A 21903-nucleotide genomic window follows, 5' to 3' on the forward strand; every position below is an offset into this window, starting at 1 on the left:
TAGAACCCTTTGTGTGTTTAACAGCTCTTGTGTTGTTTTGTGGCCCTGTTCACACGTGGCCTCCCTCAGCAGACTAAACGTTAGTGGCGGTCTCTTTAGTCTCCTTCTGGCCAGTACGCAGCACAAGTCTTGGCAGAGAAAGTGCTAAACAAATGTTTGTTGGCCGAAGGAACGCACTGCTACAGTGGTGTTTACTCGGGTCCCCTGATTTAACAGTTCTATGTATATGCCCAGCCTAGCTTGGGGACCTACTTAGAATTATGAAACACACAAACACATACAAAGGCTTAAGTCAGGAGAGACTCAAAATACCTTCTTTCCCTCAGAGAAATCGCTTGGCCAAAGAATCAAGGAGGAGAAATAAGGATAAACTAAACTATGCTCTAAACTATAAAGAATGTAAATGTTTTTGTCAATGAATAATTCTACGTAATAGCTAAATTTAACTAAAGTATTGAAAAAGCAGCCCAAAATGTTAAAAAAAAAAAAAGTTAGCTGTTCGCACACTACACCAAGAGAGGGGCAGCGCGATCAAGAGTTCACTGCTGTCTCTAGTTTGGAATTTTGTTGCAGTGGGTTATTCTGAAGGGTGGATGATCACCTTGGAAAGCAACAGAAAAGCAACAGAAAAAGGAAGGACGAAAGCATGAGGCAAACAATTCAAAACCTTTTCTTTTCATCTTTTTTTATTTTAAATTACAAAGGATGTTGCATACACTGATGAATCTGTATCTGACTAGAAGTGCTGAGGGGTTGGAAAGTGACAGAAAACAAAGGCAATGTTTGAATTGCCTTTTCTTCTGAAAAGAAAAACTGCACAACTATTAACCAACATTTAATAGAATAATTTTTAAACAGCTCATGCGTCAACGAGATAAAATTCTTTCTAGACAATAGACAAGACTGAATCCAATAAAAAGTTTCATAGCTACAGTTAGGGGAGTGGGGAACAAAACTACAGAATATTTATGATAGCATTACAAACAGGATCCTACGCAACTATGCAAAAGAGGTCGCCACATTGTATGAACAAACACTTTGAATTCTTGCCCTTCCGCTCTTCTCTTGTGACGTCTTATGTGCAGTCAGCCCTAGTATCACTGTTAACCACAAATGCTAAGTTATAGGACAAATCCTAGGGAAAGAAGGTTAAAAAAAAAAAAAAAAGCAGGCAGTGGAATACAGTGTCATAAAAATGTGGTGAAAAGGCAGATACAGTACACACATATACATTTCTGTTATTTGGTTCTGAAAAAAACAAAGGGCGAAGGGCAAGACACAGTAATCAGTCCCGCTCACATCCACCCATAATTTAATTAACTACACCATTGTGTTTACATTGTTATGAAAGAGGCAAACTTAGTTCACCCGAACTTGGCACATTGAAATACCCAACTTTGATGTTCCTCACTAGTCACCAAGTCATCAATTCCAAAATACTATTTGGAAGTAGTTTTAAGGTTCTATTCCCTCACCACTACCCCCAAATCTCTCTTTTCTAAAGGAAAATGGCAATTTGGCATAATTCAGTTCCTAGGTGTAATTTCTACAATTTCAGTCAGTTTACTAAGCACGAGGATTATGCTTCAACACATAATCCCACTTGTCTATGGAAGTGTAAAACTGTCAGTAGTACATTTTCATCATCTTCCCCCAACATGCTTATTCCTTAAAACGAAACAACCATTCCTACAGTTGACATTCATGGTTACATCCCAATGTGTTTGAAATATTAAAAAAACATGGAGTCATCTTCTCATAATGCCCTTATTAAGATTACAAAGATTACAAAAGAATCCACAAGTATTACGGCACTGTGTGAGGCTTATTTGTCATGATCCGAGGGAAGAACAAGACTGCAGTTCTGTGCAAAGTTGTGGAAATGGCCTTAGTTCCATGGGAAATGGTATTCCACAATAGACTTCACTAGAAGGATAATTTGAAACTTTAACACTGAAAGCATAATTCAATGCGTTCTCAAAATTCAAGTTTCAAGATTTGGAGAGATGCTAACATTCTGTTACATAATTAACTAGAAAATACTTGAACAGAATTTTAGGAAGACTATATAAAGAAAGGGAACATAAGTTTTTGTTAATTCCTGCTGAAGGCAACTTGATTTCGTTTCTTAGAAAGTTAACTAACTCTTAGCAGCTAAAATATTTAGAAATGTATGGAATAAAGAAAAGCACATCCATTCTTGACATTTTGGTGAATAAACTAACAGCTTTATTAATGAAGGCAAACATCAGATAACTGTATGAATATTATATATAAAAAAAGAAATCCAAACTAACAGCATTGTATTTCAAAAGTACTGTACTTCTGTTTCTTTTAAAGAGACTTGTCATCTGTTTTATAAAACAAACAAAACGAGTACTCTTCTCCTAAAAAATTCTGGAAAAATGAAAATAGTCAATTTCAAGCTGATGAACTGAGCATACCTTTCTTTAAATGCAGACTACTGCTAAGGAGCAAATGAAGTCAAGCATCAGAAAGAAGATGTATGACAAATTCATGAAAGTTAGGAAAAAGGGATGTAGTGAAATTACTGCTAATCTCTCCCCCTCATATTCAAAGACCATTCAAAACTGGTCTTTCATACAAATATAAAATAACAATAAAGAGAGGGAATTTGAAACCATACCCATCTGAAATCCTTCATGATGTTTTTATAATAGCTCTGATTCTCTTACCAAAAAGGTCAAAGTGAAAGATTTAGGAAGTGAAAGGGAATGGAGATGTTTTGTTTTAAATGTACAAGTAAGGCACAATATAAAGCCACATCATAATCTGTCATGAAGGATATAGGAGAGGACAAGAATCGTACATGGTACAGTAGAACAAGCAATCATATTGACTGAAAAAGTGTGGCACCCAATTCAAAACTCAGACAAGATCTTAACAAGAACAACTGGACAGCATGCTTTCATATGGAGACAAACTCTATAAAGAATCCAGTGTATCTGAAAAGAGGAAGAACGTTTTTTGTTTTTTTAAATCATAGTAGTACTAGAGTCAAAGTTTATAATCGCTTTGGGAACAATGGGTTTATTTGAGGTGAATTCACAATGCCTTCACTTAAAGTAAAATTCTGGACTTCATTATGAGCTATCTGTATACCATGTATGAACACAGAAAACCTTTAGAGAGCTCTTCTCTAATGATCTTCACCCAAAAATACATGCCACAATTTTCAAAAACAGAACACGTACAATTGTTGGGGTTTTTACGTTACCCTTATAAGATTTGTTTGTGTGATACACTAAACGTATACATTTTAATGACAATAGAGGAAGCAGATTATTACTGGCATTAAAGTACAACCATTTCTAGACGGTTTTAAATGCCACAGAGTCCCCTGGTTAAAATGTAAAGCTGCACAGCTTGCCTATGTCATCTTTATGATAAAGTTAAAACAGCAAGAGGATTTAACTTTCACTCTACATTTTACTGCCAGGTTTTTATTTAGATCAAGTATCGCTGCAGCATTCTGACCAGCCCAGATTTAGCAGCAAATGGCAGGAATCATATAAAATGCAATTTTTTTTTAACAAAGTGCTTTTCTAAGATATACATACATATATAAATAGGTACAAAATAAAGTGTCAACATTAAAAAGCTCAACTATTTAAAAGCTTTTACCTATTTAACTTAAGTAGTACATATAAAACACTGAAATGCAAGGATATGGAATCTACTAAACAGATTCAAAGTCTTTTTTTGAAATGCAAGACCAAAAAATCAAATTCTGGTTTGCAGACAAGAAAAAGGTATAAAAAACCAGAATTCCTAACAGAGCAGCTAGAAAGGGGCAATTTTATAAACCTCATCAGCTGAATCTCTATCATGAAGTGATTTTCACCTGATTGCAAAACTGCCATATTTTGGAACATGTTTCAATTTCCCAGACACATTCTGTCAAAACTTCATATACCTCCAAGTTACAAACCTGTGCTTTGCCTTCTCCCACCTAAAAATGAAAAACTTTAAAACAATAAACTTACATTCTATTAAACCATTAGATCTAAGCTTATCTGTTTAGTGTGAATGCACTAACCAGGTACATTTCCACCAAGCACACAGGGTAATCTTGTGCATCACAGTTCAGCTAAGGTGTTAAGACAATCCTTCTTGGAGTTTCTTTTTCATAATGTCAAAGAAGCATGAAAGCAACATTGCTCACTTGTTACTGTGTGTTTTAGAATCAAGCAAACCTTTATAAGCTATAGCTTCATGCGCTATCACTTACAAATGGGAAACCGTGGTGGGGAGGGAGAAAATAACAGAAAAGGAAACACACTGTATAGACAAAATATAATTAAAAATAAATTCTCCAAGGGGTAATGGAGAAATAGTTGGAGAAATAGATACTTTCCCGGCAGCTAGGTCGGAAATTTTTGGTTTTTTTTTTTTCTGGCTAAATAGGATTTTTTTTTAAGGTATAATTTTTAAGCTACCAGTTTTCAGAGTTCAAAACACAAGATTTGAAAATAAAACAGTAAGAGAGACAGGACGGAAAGATCTGTAGGGAAGGTTTATAACGTTGCCTTGACATAAGAAATTTCTCATCAAGAGGTAAAGCTTTAACATAGTTAAAACACTGACTAATGAAGCTGTTTTATGTGAACAAAAAAGAGCACCTAAAAACTAAATGTGTTAATATTTCTCAGTTCTAGAAACTATAGAAGAAGAATAAGTCACATGTTAAGTTTGAAGAAGCTAGTTTGAAAATACCTGTACAAAAATATAAAAATCTATAAATCTTTTTGTTTTTGTTTTAAGCTTGTGTTGATCTTTGAAAATATTACATGCACAATAATACATCAATTGGAAAAGTGGCAACTAAAGAATTAGATATTTTTAGCTTTTTTCTGTCTTTACATATATATATACATAATACAATAAAAATAATCTGTATTTTGGTTGTTTGGTGGAAGTATACTACAATAAGCTAAATAAACTTTTTAATTTTCAAGGTCAAAAACTATTTTACCAATAGCTTACTAAAATGAAATATATTAAAATTTCCTACAATAAGTGCAGAAATAAAAAGACTTATAGACACCTAAATGGCCACCAACTTATCTACTATGGAAGCGAACTAGAGGAACAGCAAAATAATATCTGTATGTGTGGATGCTCCTTCTGTAGATAATTGGACCCAAACAGAAATAAAATTCACAGTTCAGTAAGATCCCTAACCCTGACCTTTTCGTTTTTCTTTTTTTTCTCCTTTTTTTTCATACATTCATACAGTATCATGTAAGCTGTGCAAAACTTTACTTAGACTGGCAGTATGCCATATCAGTTGCATTTGTCTTTGGTACAAAAAATAAAACAATCGCAATAATGTGCAAGTATTTGTCTTCTTCCGGTCAAGTACCGAAATATGAGTTTTCTAGAGCCATCTTTTTTTTGTTTGTTTTTTTGTTTTGTTTTTTATACAATACACAGACTCTGTGGCATATATCTACATTTCAACATAGTCCTATATACATTCAAAAAATTTGAAAAAGAGTTGGAACAAAAAAACATTTAAACCCCATAATTTTTCCATCTATATATCTTGTTTTTCCTCATTAGGGTTTTCATCATACAAAATATTACCAGTTTTATAGTTTCCCCAAAATACAAGGCACAAAGAATATGCTTTTTTTTCTTACTTGCACAGACATTATATATATATTTATATATATATTTATATATACCATATTGAGCTCGGAAAATGAACATCTAATATGGCACATGGGCATGAGTGCTGGGTTGTGCCATGTACAAGTGAGATTAATGGTTGTGGAAAATTAGAATAAAAAGCAATAATTCTAAAAACAATCTAAACTGACTGTTTAAAAAAATGCTTCCTCAATTTTTTTGTGGTTCAGAGCATAAACCTGCCACAATATTTGGCATTTACTATTATCTTCACTCTTCCAAAATGTTTTGCTTTAACAGATTTTGTAATCTGTATCTAAACATCTACTTAAATGTATGAGTTTCAATTCTGATGCCAGTAGCAGTTTTAACCAACGGTTTATGCTCTGAAAATGTAATAATCAAGTATTTTGGATCATGCTTCACTTATGCTACTTAGTTCTTAAAACAATGTAACCTAATTGTAAATGTTTACATAATGCTAAACTGACATGCAAAACAGAATGAAAATTTACAATGAATAACATGACAAACACAGACATTTCTGACCAGTGGTCCAATGAGGCTGATTACACTTTTGATGTTGGTATCCTTAGTCCTACAAGGCCTCCGGTGGGATTGCCTTCCGCAGTCTTCTCTAACACTTGGTTAACAAATTCTGAGGTTTGCCCAGCAACTGGGAGACCTGAAGAAAAGAATAATAGGCACACTTAGACACATATGAAGGTGAGGAGTAGGAAAATCTGAGGGTCAGGGGTGACTCTCAGCTAGACACTGGTCCCAGATGAGTGTTCTGCCGTTTGCTACTGCAGCCCAGAAAATAATTCTACCCACCATAATTAGAGACTACAAGATTAGAAGGATCAAACCACCAACTGCTCCAACCTCACTACATCTCATAGATGGGCTTCACCCACGTGACTGAAAATATATACCTGAAGGATGTTTTCATTCATTTTTATAATGACGATCAATTTTACGTTCCTTTTTCTTCATTTTAAAGAAAAGTGGATAAATAAGCAAACTTGGAAGAGAAGAAGGAAAGGTGGGAGACACTGCAGGTATGTTGATTTTTTCGTCTTCCTCATCCTCTATAGCTGAGGTGAAAGATATTTGATATATTGATTTTACGTAACAAAGGTGTACGTGTTTTAAATGTAATACAAAGCTGAGCAATTAAAGGAGATGGAAGCAGAAAAGTACTATGCAGTAATTGCTCATAAGAAGTCAAAAGATACTGTAAAAAACAGAGAATTGACACCACCTTAACCATGTGATCAAAATCAGCCTGACCAATAATGGGACAAACTGATACTGTTTCTTGATTGACATAATGAGAAGGATATATAAGCTACAATGAATCCTTGCCAAGAAAATTTAACTGTAACTAATCATGGGCAAACAGATGAATTCATATATTGGGACATTTTACAAGATCAACTACCTGGATTTTTTATGGAAGAAAAAAGCCTGGGAGACTGATCTAGATTAAAGGAGACAAAAAAAAAAGACACAACTAAATGCAACTCATGATCCTTAAATGGATCAAAAACAAACAAAAAGGTTATAAAGGACATTACTGAGACAACTGGGGAAATTTAAATATGGACTCCATATAGATGTCACATCAACGTAAGTTATAGCAGTATTGTGTCTAAGTAAGAAAGTGTCCTTGTTCTTGAGAAATACATGCTGAAGTAGTAGTTATGGATGAAGAATCATATGTTTATAAGTTACCTTCAAATATATAGGGAAAAAATGTACACAGAGGCAGAAATAAAGCAAATGCAGCAAAATATTAACAGCTGGTCAATCTAGCGGAATGACAGGCAGGTGTTCACTGGACTGTTTCTTTCTACTTTTCTTGTAGGATTGATATCTTAAATGAAAAGTTGAGAAAAAAATTAAGTATACATGTTATTAGCTAAAAAGTGAACCTGCAAGACAAAAATGTAGAGCTTGAAAATAATCAGAGGACACATACAAAATGAAACTATAATAATAATGGATCATAGAGTGAAGGACATAAAAAGGCAAGAAAGCCATATGAACAAATCTTAACAGCTTTTTTTTTTTTTTTTTCCTTGCGGTACGAGGGCCTCTCCCATTGCGGAGCACAGGCTCCAGACGCGCAGGCTCAGCGGCCATGGCTCACAGGCCTAGCTGCTCCGCAGCATGTGAGATCTTCCCGGACCGGGGCACGAACCCGTGTCCCCTGCATCGGCAGGCAGACTCTCAACCACTGCACCACCAGGGAAGGCCCTAACAGCTCTTTTGATAACAGAAATAAAACCAAACATACATCAATAAATAAAAATGAGCTGGGACTTCCCTGGTGGCACGGTGGTTAAAAAGCCACCTGCCGGGCTTCCCTGGTGGCGCAGTGGTTGAGAATCCGCCTGACAATGCAGGGGACATGGGTTCAAGCCCTGGTCTGGGAAGATCCCACATGCTGCGGAGCAACTAAGCCTGTGCACCACAACTACTGAGCCTGTACTCCAGAGCCCACAAGCCATAACTACTGAAGCCCATGAGCCTACAGCCTGTGCTCCGCAGCAAAAGAAGTCACCACAATGAGAAGCACGCACACGGCAACGAAGATTAGCCCCCACTCACTGCAACTAGAGAAAGCCCATGCGCAGCAACGAAGACCCAGCACAGCCAAAAATAAATAAATAAATACATTTAAAAAAAAAAAAAAAAAGAATCTGCCTGCCAGTGCGGGGGACACGGATTCAATCCCTAGTCCCGGAAGATCCCACATGCCGCAGAGCAGCTAAGCCCGTGCACCACAACTACTGAGCCTGCGCTCTAGAGCCCGCCAGCCACACCTACCAAGCCCACGAGCCACAACTACTGAAGCCCACGTGCCCTAGAGCCTGTGCACCACAACTACTGAGCCTGAACTCTAGAGCCTGCAAGCCACAACTACTGAGCCTGTGCACCATAACTACTGAAGCCCGTGAGCCTAGAGCCCGTGCTCTGCAGCAAGAGAAGCCACCGCAAATGGAGAAAGCCTGCACACAGCAATGAAGACCCAAAGCAGCCAAAAAAAATAATAAAATAAAAATGAGCTAAACTCATCCATTAAAGAAAAACTCCTAGACTGACTAATAAAGAAAATCAAACTACAAGTTATATATAAAAATCTAGAAGTGAATTTTATGGTATGCAAATTGAAATTAAATGTAAATTTTAATCTAATTAAGATCTTTTAAAAAGAGATGTGTATCATATAAAGTAATTCAGAAAGACTGAAAATAAAAGGGAAGGCTACCAAGCAAAGATAAATAATAAGAAAGCTACATTCATGACTGTAAGATCAGACAAGATTGAATTCAGGGAAAAAGCTGTAAACAAGACAAAAGATGTGTGCTTCTTGATGATAAAGACTATAATCCATAATGAGGGGGATGTAACGTATAGCATGGTGACTGTAGTTAATAGTACCATACTGCATATTTGAAAGTAGGTAGGAGAGAGGATCTTAAAAGGTCTCAGCACAAGAAAAAAATATTTTGTAACTATGTATATTGACGGATGCTAACTGGACTTACTGTGGTGATCATTTTGCAATATATACCAGTATCAAATCAGTACATTATACACCTGAAGTTAATATAATGTTATGTCAATCACACCTCAAAAAAAAGAGAAAAAAATGAAAACATGAACTCCTGAAATTAAAACAAATCTAAAAGGATATAAGAGCCGCAAATAAACACAACAGATAACACATTTAAGAGAAACAGCAGTGAAAAGGGGAAGAATTTTAAAATAAGAAATTAAGAGATTTTTTTTTTAAATTTGAGAAGTGAATATACTTCAGAAAATACTGAAGACAGGCAAAGAAGATCCAACCCACAAATAGTAAGAGTCCCCAAAGAAGAAAACCAAAGCAAGGGAACAAATCAAATATTAAAAACATATGGGCTTCCCTGGTGGCACAGTGGTTAAGAATCTGCCTGCCAATGCAGGGGACACGGGTTCGAGCTCCAGTCCGGGAAGATTCCACATGCCGCGGACCAACTAAGCCTGTGCGCCACAACTACTGAGCCTGCACTCCAGAGCCCGCAAGCCACAACTCCTGAAGCCCAGGCGCCTAGAGCCTGTGCTCTGCAACAAGAGAAGCCACCGCAATGAGAAGCCCGCACACCGCAACAAAGAGTAGCCCCCGCCCACTGCAACTAGAGAAAGCCAGCGCACAGCAGCAAAGATCCAACGCAGCCAAAAATAAATCAATTAAATAAAGAAATTTTAAAAATAAATAAATAAATAAAATTTAAAAGATCTGAAGCTACTTACTGAAAGAGCACAGAGTGTATATGAGAATATCAACCTAAAATGACCAACTCCAAGACATGGTCTAGTAAAATTACTAGGATTTAAAGAAAAAGGAAAAAATCCTGTTGACATCTGGGCAACAATAGCAAACGGCATAAGGGAAAAAAATTAGGCAATTATTAGCTTTGCAACAGCAACACTTTATTCCAGAATAAAAATGGAGAAACATATTTAAAATACTCAAGGCAGGAAAATGTAAGTCAAGGATTGTATCTGGTAAAACTGACAATCAGGTACAAAGGGAAAACACAAACTTATCAATATATAAGACCTTTAAGTTAAAAAATAAAAAGGCAGGAAGAATTTTTTCTTATAACATTAAATTTCTCTCTCTACCTAACACAGGAAGACAATGTAGAAATAAAATTCTTTTAAGGAAAAAAATTCAAATGTTTACGATGTGGGCTTTCCTGGTGGCACGGTGGTTGAGAGTCTGCCTGCCAATGCAGGGAACACGGGTTCGAGCCCTGGTCTGGGAAGATCCCACATGCCGCGGAGCAACTAGGCCCGTGCACCACAACTACTGAGCCTGCGTGTCTGGAGCCTGTGCTCTGCAACAAGAGAGGCCGTGATAGTGAGAGGCCCGTGCACCGCGATGAAGAGTGGCTCCCGTTTGCCACAACTAGAGAGAGCCCTCGCACAGAAACGAAGACCCAACACAGCCAAAAATAAATAAATTAATTAATTAATTAAAAAATGTTTAGGATGTAATATGGTAACATCAACAACTAATACTTACTAAGTATTGAGAATTTGTGTTCAGCAGTATGCTAAGTGCTTTACATGCACTCTTTCCATTTAATCCACACAACTGTCCACACTTTACATTATAGATGAATAAAATTAGGTTGAGGGAAGTGAAGTTACTTCCCTAGGGTCCTCAGGTAGTAAGTGGCAGGGCCAGGACTTGAATCTAGAACTGATTTCAAATACTCTGATTTTAACCATTATGCTAAATGAGCTTTTGTTTTTTGGAAACGTATCTTAATTTCTACACATGACCAGTGGGTATTGCTAGAGCCACAGAGAAACCACTAGCATTTTGTGTGTAAAAAGATAGGAAACAAGGCATGCAGAACCTTAAGTATCTTAAGATAAAGAAAATGTTTTAAGAATGAAGATAAATGCTCAAAAGAATCAAATGTTACACAGAATGTCAAGAAAAATAAATTCTCAAGTAAGTCTACTGGATGAGGCAATTAGTGGGCCACTTGGGAACTATACAGTTCAGAAACTATCTAGAGATGAGTGTCAGATGACAGGGCCAAGTGATGATCCATGGGTACAGTGCAAGCACTTGCAACTAGGAGCACTTACTTCTAGCTCCTAGTCCTGCCACTTGTTGGCTGTAGGACTTGTGGCCAGTTACTTAATACCTTGTTGGGCTTCCAATTCCTCATCTGTAAAACCAGGATAATAATACCTTCTTCACAGAACTGTGGAAGTAAATCACTAAATCTGAGTAGACAGATCCTGGATCATAATAAGTACTATATAAATGTTAGCTGTTTATCCCTTCCTAGACTAAGGAATTCTTTTTTCTCATCTCTTAATCTCTCTTTTAGATCTTCTCCTTTGGCCTTTAAACATGAAAGTTGTCAAATTTCATGAAATCGTTGGGTTAAAATCTATATGCCTTGCTAATTTTACTAATGATTCCAAATTGCCCTACAGAAACACTAGTATATTTTACGTTCAGTATGAACACAACGCTGACAAGAGAAATTAATGACATTTCAAAAACCATAAGAAACTTACTAAGTGCATGGAAGCATTAAATGTGTATTTATTTTCAATTAAAGAAAATGCAATGATTTGGGTAGCAGATTTGGTATACAGAAGCATTTCTGTATAAGTGGAAATAAAATATTCTTGCTCACTCCACTGCATCTAAGCATCTTGATTTCTTCATAGCAGTTACCACAATGTTATTATTATTATTTTTGGTTTTCTATTCCTTGCCTTCCATTTTTAGACTACAAGCATCTAAGAAGAGTAGCAACCAAGTCTCTACTTAACCCCTGTGGATCCCCCAACACCTGGCAACATAGTAGGCATTGAAAAAATTTTGTGGAATGAATGAATTTATAATAACTGGAAGTCAGAAAAATTGTCTTAACAAATTCTAAGATATTTACAATTAAAAAATTTTTTTTAATTATAGTGTTTGGCACTCTAAAATTCAGGTAAATAACTAATTAATGATTGAAAAGTAAGCTGTAATTCTTTTAAGTGACGTGATTCAATATACAGTCAGCATCCTGGGGAAGAAAATTCTCAGGTAAGTGAAATTTACTACTCTACACAACAACTATGTAAGAACCAGTTTTTAAGAGACAGTCCTAGAATAAAACCTGTTAAACAAAGAACATATAATATAGCTGAAACAATTTTATGATGCTTCAGGGTCTTCATGGCTTGTGTTATGCTGGAATGCCCTTGGGATGCTACTGATCATAGGGTGATTTGCTCCTATGGCAGCCAAGCTCCTGGGGCCTCTAGGGTTTGCATGTCTTTGTCTACATTAGCTACCTCTACCCTCCCTGTCAGTATCACTCTGCCTGACTTCTGGATGCCTGCCTCTCTGTTCCTCCCCATGTGGTATAAACTGTTCAGGGATGGAAAACCAGATAATCAAGTCTGTTAGAATCCTGTGAAAGAGTAAAACAAATAGGTAAGAACCTCTATTGAAGTATATACTGCAGGCTTGACAAGGTCAGGGATCTTTATTTTCCCCACAGAAGGTTAAAGTTGCTAGAAGTTTATCTTTCCTAAGTGTTAAAACAGTTCAGTGACGAAGTCTAAATAATAAATTGTGGGGCAGCACAACGCTCACCTGCCCACTTGTAAGCCTAGTAAGCGTCCTAATAAATCACTTCTTGTCTATCAATCAATCAATCAATCAATCGTGGTAACCAGCAGAACATGTTTATGAATGCTAACTCTCAAAAAACAAATCTTCTCATAAAGGGAGGTAACTACAATGAGACCACTTGAGTTTTTCCTTAAAAGAATTTTGAATATTCCCTTGAATCATATACCTTACACTATACGTTATTAATGGTTATTAGTTTATCCAGTGTTCTTCTTACCAAGAGTATCTTTAATGAGGATTTCAAGCTTCTGTCCCATGTTGGGTCCTCTCTCCTCTCTTGGATTCTGTACTCGGTTTACAATCTCTTGCTTGATGGAGTTGATTACAAACAATAAATTATCTGTAAGACAGAACAGGACAGTTGGAGCATGTCATTAACATGGAAGAATTTACTTTTAATTATGTAATAACAGATACTCAATTAAAAATGAAGAACATATAAGAAAACATTAAGCAGTGATGGTTGTAAGCTTTCTTATCCAAAGAGACTAATAATCAAACGATATGCCACTTTTGATAACAGATTGTAGACATGTATCAATGTCCACTATCCTGTAAGCAATTTGCCCTACTTGTCTTCACAGCTATGACAGTGCCTGGTATATTGACTCATAGGGTCTTAGTAAATGTTTATTAAATAAATCGAACAAAGCCCTTCAAAGACAAAGCTTTAAAAACAAATTTCCCAGGCTTCCCCAGTGCCTCAGTGGTTAAGAATCCTCCTGCCAATGCAGGGGACACGGGTTCGAGCCCTGTTCCGAGAAGATCCCACATGCCGCGGAGCAACTAAGCCCGTGCGCCACAACTACTGAGCCTGCGCTCTAGAGCCTGCGTGCCTAGAGCCCGCGCTCCACAACAAGAGAAGCCACCGCAATGAAAAGCCTGCGCACCGCAACGAAGTGTAGCCCCCCCCACGGCAACTAGAGAAAGCCCGCGCACAGCAACAAAGACCCAACGCAGCCAAAAATAAAATAAATAAATTAAAAAAACAACAACAAATTTCCCCACCTTAAGAAGCTTTAAAAAAAAAAAAGAGCAAAGTTAACCAAAAGTAAATAAGGAGGGAAATAATAAATATAAGAGCAGAAATCAATAAAACAGAACACAAACACACAACAGAGAAAGTTAACAAAGCCAAAAGCTGGTTCTTTGAAAATATCAACAAAATTGATACCCACTCCCACCCTCATCCCCATCTCCAGCTAGACGGCTTGATCACCTCTACCTAGAATGGAAAACGGGTTATCACTTCAGAATACAGCCATTAAAAGGATAATAAGAAAATGCTATGCTAACAAATTCAAAAACTTGGATGAAATGGACAAATTTATTGAAAATGCCACTTCACAAGAAGAAATGGAAAATCTGAACAGCTCATTTCTAATAAAGGAATTGAATTCATCAAAAAGTATTCCCCAAAGAAAATGCAGAGGGCTTTAATGGAAAATTCTATCAAATGCACAATGAAGAAATAAAATTAATTTCATCGAACTTTCAAAAAAAAAGGAAGAAAGATCATGGCTGAATTCATTCTCTAAGCCCAGTATCCTCAAATACCAAAACCTGACAAAGATATTACAAAAAAAGAAAATCACAGACTAATAACCCTCTTGAATATAGATATAAAAATCCTTGACAAAATATTAACAACAGAATCCAACTTAAAATATCAGAATAGAATCTTACAAAATATTTTCAATAGACTCTAATATAAAAAGGAAAATACATCATAACCAAATAGAGTTTATTCCAAGAATGCAAGGTTGGTTTAATAAAAAGTTAGTTAATATAATTCACCATATTAACAGGGGAATATGTGATACATTACCAGAATAAAGGAAAACAATGCGATTGTTCCAATAAATGCAAAAAAAAAAAAAAAAAGGAAAGAAAATGACAGTATTCAGTATCTATTCATGATAAATGAAACTAGGAAAAGAAGGAAACTTACTCAAAATAATAGAGAGCATCTCATCTACAAAAAAACCTACAGCCAATATCAACTTAAAGGTCAAAGTTTCCCCTGCAAACAAGGCAGTCACCACTTCTATTCAAATGTCTCAGACATTGCAACAAGGCAAGAAAAAGAGTTAAAAGGCATAAAGATCAGAAGGGAATAAATAAAGCCATTTCTATTTGCAGATGATGACTGCTTAAATAGAAAATTCCAGGGCATCTACTGGAATATCTACTACTGGAACTAATAAATTTAGCAAGAAAATAAGGTATAAGAGTAATACACAAAAATTCATTTTATATACTACCAAGAAAGAATTTGAAATTTCAAAAATGAGTCCATTTACAACAGCACCAAAAAACATAAAATACTTAGGAATAAATCTAACAAAAGATGGTCAAGCACTCTACATTGAAAACTATAAAACAAGTCAGAGAGAAATTAAAGAAGACCTAACTAGATGGAAAGAGAAACCAAGTTCATGGATAGGAAGCCTCCATTTTGTTAAGATGATAATTCTCTCCAAATTGATCTACAGATTTAAAGCAATTCCAATCAAAATTTCAAGAAACTTTTTTTGTAAAAAGTGATAAACTGATTCCAAAATTTATATGGTCATGCAAAGGACCTAGAATAGCCAAAACAACTTTGAAAGAACAAAATTAGAAGACTAACAAGGACTAACACTGCCTGACTTTCACAATCTACTATCTACAGTAAGACACTATATATTCACATAAAGATAGTCAAATAGATCAATGGAACAGAATACAGAGTCCAGAAGTAGACCCATACATATAGGATCAACTGATCTGATAAAGGTGCAAAAACAATTAAATGGGGAAAGGAAAGTTCTTTCAATGACTGGTGCTTGATCAACTGGATATTCATATGGGGAAAGAAAATCAACTCTTAGCCTACACCATACATAAGAATTAACCTGAAAAAGATCTCATAAACTTAACTGTAAAACCTAAAACTACATAAATCCTAGGAGAAAATATACAAGAAAATACAATTTTTGGAGTCGGCAAAGTTTCTAATTAGAACACACAAAAAATGTAAAATATAAAAGGAAAGACTGACAAATTGGACTTCATCAAAATTGAACATTTTTGCTCTTTGGAAGATGTCAGTGAGAAAACAAAAAGGAAATTCAAAGACTAGTATAAAATATTTTCAATACATATATCAGACAAAGAGCCTGTATCTAGAATAAAGAACTTTTAGAAGACAAAATTTTTAAATGGCAAACTATTTTAATAGATACTTCACATATACACACAAAGTATATGAATAGCCAGTAAGTACAGTAAAGATGTTGAACATCATTAATCAAAGCAATACAAATTAAGACCACAACGAGATACTGCCACATACCACCCATTAGGTTGGTTAAAAGAAGACTGACCGTGCCAAGCGTTGGCAACGATATGGACCAACTAGAACCCTCATACACTGTTTTTGAGAATGTAAAATGGTACAGCTACTTGGAAAACAGTTTGGCGGTTTCCTATACAGCTACTCGTAGGTATTTAACCAAGAGAGATTAAAATATATGTCCACCCAAACACTTGTACGGAAATATTCACAGCAGCTCTGTTACAGCAAAAGCAAACAACCCAAGTATCCATCAATAGGTGAATGGATAAAGAAACTGTAATATATCTAACACAATGGAATACTACTCAGCAATGAAAAGGATTTAACTATTGATATAGATGACATGGAGAAATTTTTTTTTTTTTTGCGTTACACGGGCCTCTCACTGTTGTGGCCTCTCCCATTGCGGAGCAGAGGCTCCGGACGCACAGGCTCAGCGGCCATGGCTCGCGGGCCCAGCCGCTCCGCGGCATGTGGGATCCTCCCGGACCAGGGCACGAACCCGTGTCCCCTGCATCGGCAGGCGGACTCTCAACCACTGCGCCACCAGGGAAGCCCGAGAAATTTTAAAATAATTATTCAGAGTGAAAGGAGCCAGGCAAAAAAAGAGAATGTATGGTAGGATTCCATTAATATAAAATTCTGAAAATGTGAACTAATCTACAGTGACAGAAAGCAGATCGGGGCTACTAAGGGATAGGAATGGAGGGAGGGTTAGCTTACAAAGGGGCACTATGAAACTTTTGGAGGTGATCAAAGTGTTCATTATCTTGATTGATTTCACATGTATATACATATGTCCAAACGAACCAAATAATACTCTTTAAATATGTAGAGTTATTGTACTTCAATTATACCTCAATAAAGTTGCAGGGGGGAACACATCACCAATTTCAACACACAGGATTCCTATGGTCTGAAATAAATCTCTACTACTTCAGACACTGCTTTGAAATCAATGATGTGTTATTCCTAACCTTGTAATACTTAGAAGAGACCAATCTAGACTAATATTGAAGCGAGAAGTCAGAAATAACTGGGGGTGGGGGGGTGGGGAGGCAGTTTAAAACTACATGCAGGAACAATATATATAAAACGTGTCAGTAAACAAGGAAAGCACAGCTGACTCCCTAAACCATATGAAACAAGAAATTTATGCTTCTTCTCGAATAACTGAGAGAGAACACCATTTACTCAAATATAACGACATTTACATGCAGGCTGGACTTATGAGAAGCAAATGAGGTTCCCTCATCTTCAACAGGTAAAGTAAATCAGGTCACTTTTTTTTTTTTTTTTTTTGCGGTACGCGGGCCTCTCCCTGCTGTGGCCTCTCCTGTTGCGGAGCACAGGCTCCGGACGCGCAGGCCCAGCGGCCATGGCTCACGGGCCCAGCCGCTCCGCGGCATGTGGGATCCTCCCGGACCGGGACACGAACCCGTGTCCCCTGCATCGGCAGGCGGACTCTCAACCACTGTGCCACCAGGGAAGCCCCAGGTCACTTTTAAAAAGAAAGAAAGAAAAAAAAAAAAAACCCACTGTAAAATCAAAATTGAAACAGAGCAGAACAGCTCTTCTCAACCTGGGCAGTGTCCATGCCAGGCCCTGGGGGGAGGGAGGGCAGAGGTGAAGGGTTCTAACAACATCAAAAACTTCTGGGTGAGGAAGCGGAGGCATCTGGCTCAGAAAGTGAGGCCAAACCTTAAATCTCTAACAGATCCCTCCTGTTTTGATTCCATGTTCATCCAAGAATCTTCCAGTTTTAATTTTCTCATGTAGCTTGCTTAGGGATAAAATATGTCAATCAGGATGAACGTCCAATCCTCTTAGTCGCTTTACTTTTCATTCTGAGTCAACAAATCTACATTTGACTCACGGAGCAGCTTCTTGCGAGCTTTGGTAGAAGGAATCAATAGGAGGAGGAGGTTCGGCAGGATAGGACGGGATGAGTAGGACAGTCCTGGGCCCTGAAGCTAGTCCTTGGAACGGTGCTAGTTGATGACAAATTTAAAAGGATAAGGACAACAGAGTACATTTTTTCATAAAGCTAACTTTACTCTGAAATTATGCCTGTCTCAATTTTCTAATGCTAAAATATTCTACCTTGTATGAAATGACAGTAATTGTAGATGATGTTCCTTTTAATGGCTTCACATGGCAAAATATAAAGCTGGCAACACTATGGTTCCCAAGTCCCAAAATCTTTTTCCGATGTCACCGATTTGTAAATCACAAATTCTAGAAACCATTGGGTCAACAGATAGGTAACAGGGCTTCCCTGGTGGCACAGTGGTTGAGAGTCCGCCTGCCGATGCAGGGGACACGAGTTCATGCTCCAGTTCGGGAAGATCCCACATGCAGCAGAGCAGCTGGGCCCATGAGCCATGGCCGCTGAGCCTGCGCGTCTGGAGCCTGTGCTCCGCAACGGGGGAGGCCACAGCAGTGAGAGACCCGCGTACCGCAAAAAAAAAAAAAGATAAGTAACGGATAAAAGTGTTCCACAAAGCAGTAACAGAGTGACTCCCAGATATTTAGAGGAATCAAGGGCACCATTCCCTTGAGAGATGTATCAGAAACTCCGGGAAGAACTTTCAGACTACATGTGGCAAACTACACAGGAGTATCTCATTGCTTCTGAGATGTCTTCTAAACCAATAGTCGAAGCTGCTCTTCCCCAGACTGGAGGAGAGAAGCTAGTAAGACAGAAGTGGACGAGAAATAAATGAATGAGAAGATCCTTTTCCTCCATGCTGACTAATGAGAAGAAAATGCTACCTTTTAAAGACAGGCCTTCAAATGTAAAATAGCTAGCTAGTGGGAAGCAGCCACATAGCACAGGGAGATCAGCTAGGTACTTTGTGACCACCTAGAGGAGTGGGATAGGGAGGGTGGGAGGGAGACGCAAAAGGGAGAAGGAGATATGGGGATGTGTGTATGTGTATAGCTGATTCACTTTGTTGTAAAGCAGAAACTGACACATCATTGTGAATCAATTATACTCCAATAAAGATGTTAAAAAATAAATAAATAAAAAATAAAGACAGGCCTTTCCTACATGAAAATATCTAGAGGCTTTAAGCTAGCTTTGGAAACAAGAAACATTTAAGGCCATCAAAAACTCAATGAGATAGAACAACACATTCAGAAATACACATATTCCTGGCCCTTACCAATTCCCCAATTGTTCCACACCCCAGAATATATTTACATCACAGACAGAAAGCATGTGTGCGTGGGCATGCATGTACATATATACAAATGCAAAAACATATGGCCACACAGATGTACATCATTATGGATAAATTTATTAACTGAGTAACACACAGATATATGCCTACATGTGTCCAGAGAAAAAGAGACCAGAAGGCTCCCAGGAGCTCACCACACTTCCCTGCAGTGTGAGTCAGCTGGGTTCTAAAATGAAGTATGAATGTCCATGACATTGCAATCATATATATACTCACAGAGCTCAAGGTCAAAATGCTTCAATAAGCAAGAACGAATAATAGGAAAATGGGAAGATCTCCATTCCAACAAACCAACTATTGTTTTACCTAATTCATTTACCTTGATTAGAATTCCTGTGTGGTCATTAATAAATAAAACGATCAGTTCCTTTCACAAGTTGTAAACATCACAGTTGGAAATCCTCTTTCTGTCCTCACAAATGGAAACAAGATAACCAAGATAAAGGATTAAGAAAAAACTCCACAACATTTATTGAGCACTTATGTGCCAGACATCATGCTGGACTTAAGAAAACCTCTGGAAACAAATAATAATCGATCATTTAGCCACTGTTCCACTTTCAGATACAATTTAGCCCAAGAGCAACACAGTGAAGAGGACAATTTTAGAGGCAAAGGAACATATGAGCTCTTATGCTACCAGGCTTAAGGAAGAGTAACAGAGCAAGGGGAAAAGAAGGGGTGGTTCTTATTACAGAAGATCAAAAGCAGAGCTTTCCAACCCACTAGTTCGTTGTAGAAGGGTTCCAGGTGTATGAGATAATGATCATCTCAGCCCAAAAGGGCCTCCTCCCATCAGCAGCCTACTCTGTTATACTCCAGGATGCCTTAGGGATGATAGTTTTCTGCATGTGCCATGATGTGAAAGATTGGGAAGCACTGATCTAAACCAACGGTTCCCAAATATGTACTAGGATGGTTGCATAAGAGTAATCTGGGGTAGGGGCTTCCCTGGTGGCGCAGTGGTTAAGAATCCGCCTGCCAATGCAGGGGACACAGGTTCGAGCCCTGGTCTGGGAAGATCCCACATGCCGCGGAGCATCTAACCCCATGCGTCACAACTACTGAGCCTGAGCGCTAGAGCTCGCGAGCCACAACTACTGTGCCTGCATGCTACAACTACTGAAGCCCACGTACCTAGAGCCTGTGCTCCACAACAAAAGAAGCCACCGCAATGAGAAGCCCACACACTGCAGCAAAGAGTGGCCCCCACTCGCTGCAACTAGAGAAAGCCCGTGCGCAGCAATGAAGACCCAAAACGTAGCCAAAAATAAATGAATTAAATTAAAAAAAAAAAAGGGTAATCTGGGGTAATGTTAAAAATATGGACTCCTGGGTTCTACTTGCATAGATTACAGTTCAGAGTATCTGGGGAGAAGCCTAGAAATCTACAGTTTAATGTGTACACACCAATGATTCTAATGAACAATCACATTTGTAAAACATGTTTCTAAACTATCCACTCAAAGGTTAAAGTATACATTAGTTAATAAAATTGGCTAACCCAGCACACAACTGTAAAATGGAAGTCAGAGATTACCCATGGTCACAAGATTGAGCTCTTTAGGATAGAGGTGAGATTTGGCTTGGCGCGCCACAGACGGACATACTAAGAAGGACGTGAATGAGTAAGAGTGAGTATATAGCTTACTGAATGGATGAACAAAAAAGAGGCTGGCCTAAAGCTGGGCAGAATACAGGGAAAGCAAATAACAAAACCAAAGAAAAAGAGAGTGGTCAGCAAGGTAAAAGGAAGTTAATCAAATTGTTAAAAGTGTAGGTTTACCATATTCTGTGTTGAGGCCCCATAATTTCACTTTATTAGCTTCATACTGCGCTTTTTTCTTTAACCGACAAGCCCTGTGGAAGGAAGGAGCAATTTAGTTCACTTTTTTTTTAAAAGGAACATTCAGAATATACTTCTTTTTGCTGCTGTCAGACATTTTCTAATAGCAACCAAAAATCGCTGCCTACTGATGTTTGTATCGAGGGCCTCAATCATCACCCCAAAACATACAATATCATCATTTATCCAAACTGATTTTTTAAAGTTTCAGCATAGATTCAAAAATAAAGCTATGGCTAGTATGCCAAAATAAACAAACAAACACTGACAATACCAAGTGGTGTAGAAGATGTGAATAAGTGTAACCCTCGTATGTTGCTGGAGGGGATGTAAAACAGTACATACAACTACTTCGGAAAACAGTAAATATTGTTTTAATTTACTTCATTACCTTGGAAATAGCTACTCTGGCAGTTTCTTATACAGTTAAACACACACTCCTGGGAATTTACCCAAGAGAAATGCAAACTTATGTTCACATAAACAACTGCAGATGAATGTTTATGGTGACTTTATTCATAATTGCACAAAATTAGAAACCACTCAACTATCCCTCAACCGGTGAACAGATACACTGCAGTGTATCACTTCAAAG

The 21903-nt window shown here is 37.4% G+C and overlaps 1 protein-coding gene across 1 annotated transcript in view; it reads right to left on the reverse strand.

Moving 5' to 3' along the window:
• Positions 1-725: 725 nt before the first annotated feature.
• Positions 726-21903, reverse strand: part of CREBRF (CREB3 regulatory factor) — a 61871-nt gene continuing 40693 nt past the window's right edge. The window contains exons 7-9 of the mRNA XM_082836399.1: positions 21249-21322; positions 13092-13214; positions 726-6340 (exon numbers count right to left, since the gene is read on the reverse strand). Of these exons, the coding sequence (XP_082692525.1) occupies positions 6225-6340; positions 13092-13214; positions 21249-21322 (313 nt within the window). The 3' untranslated portion in view covers positions 726-6224. The remainder of the gene's footprint in view (positions 6341-13091; positions 13215-21248; positions 21323-21903) is intronic.

This window comes from Leucopleurus acutus, assembly GCF_964270905.1.
Source record: "Leucopleurus acutus genome assembly, chromosome: 3".
Taxonomy (NCBI): domain Eukaryota; kingdom Metazoa; phylum Chordata; class Mammalia; order Artiodactyla; family Delphinidae; genus Leucopleurus; species Leucopleurus acutus.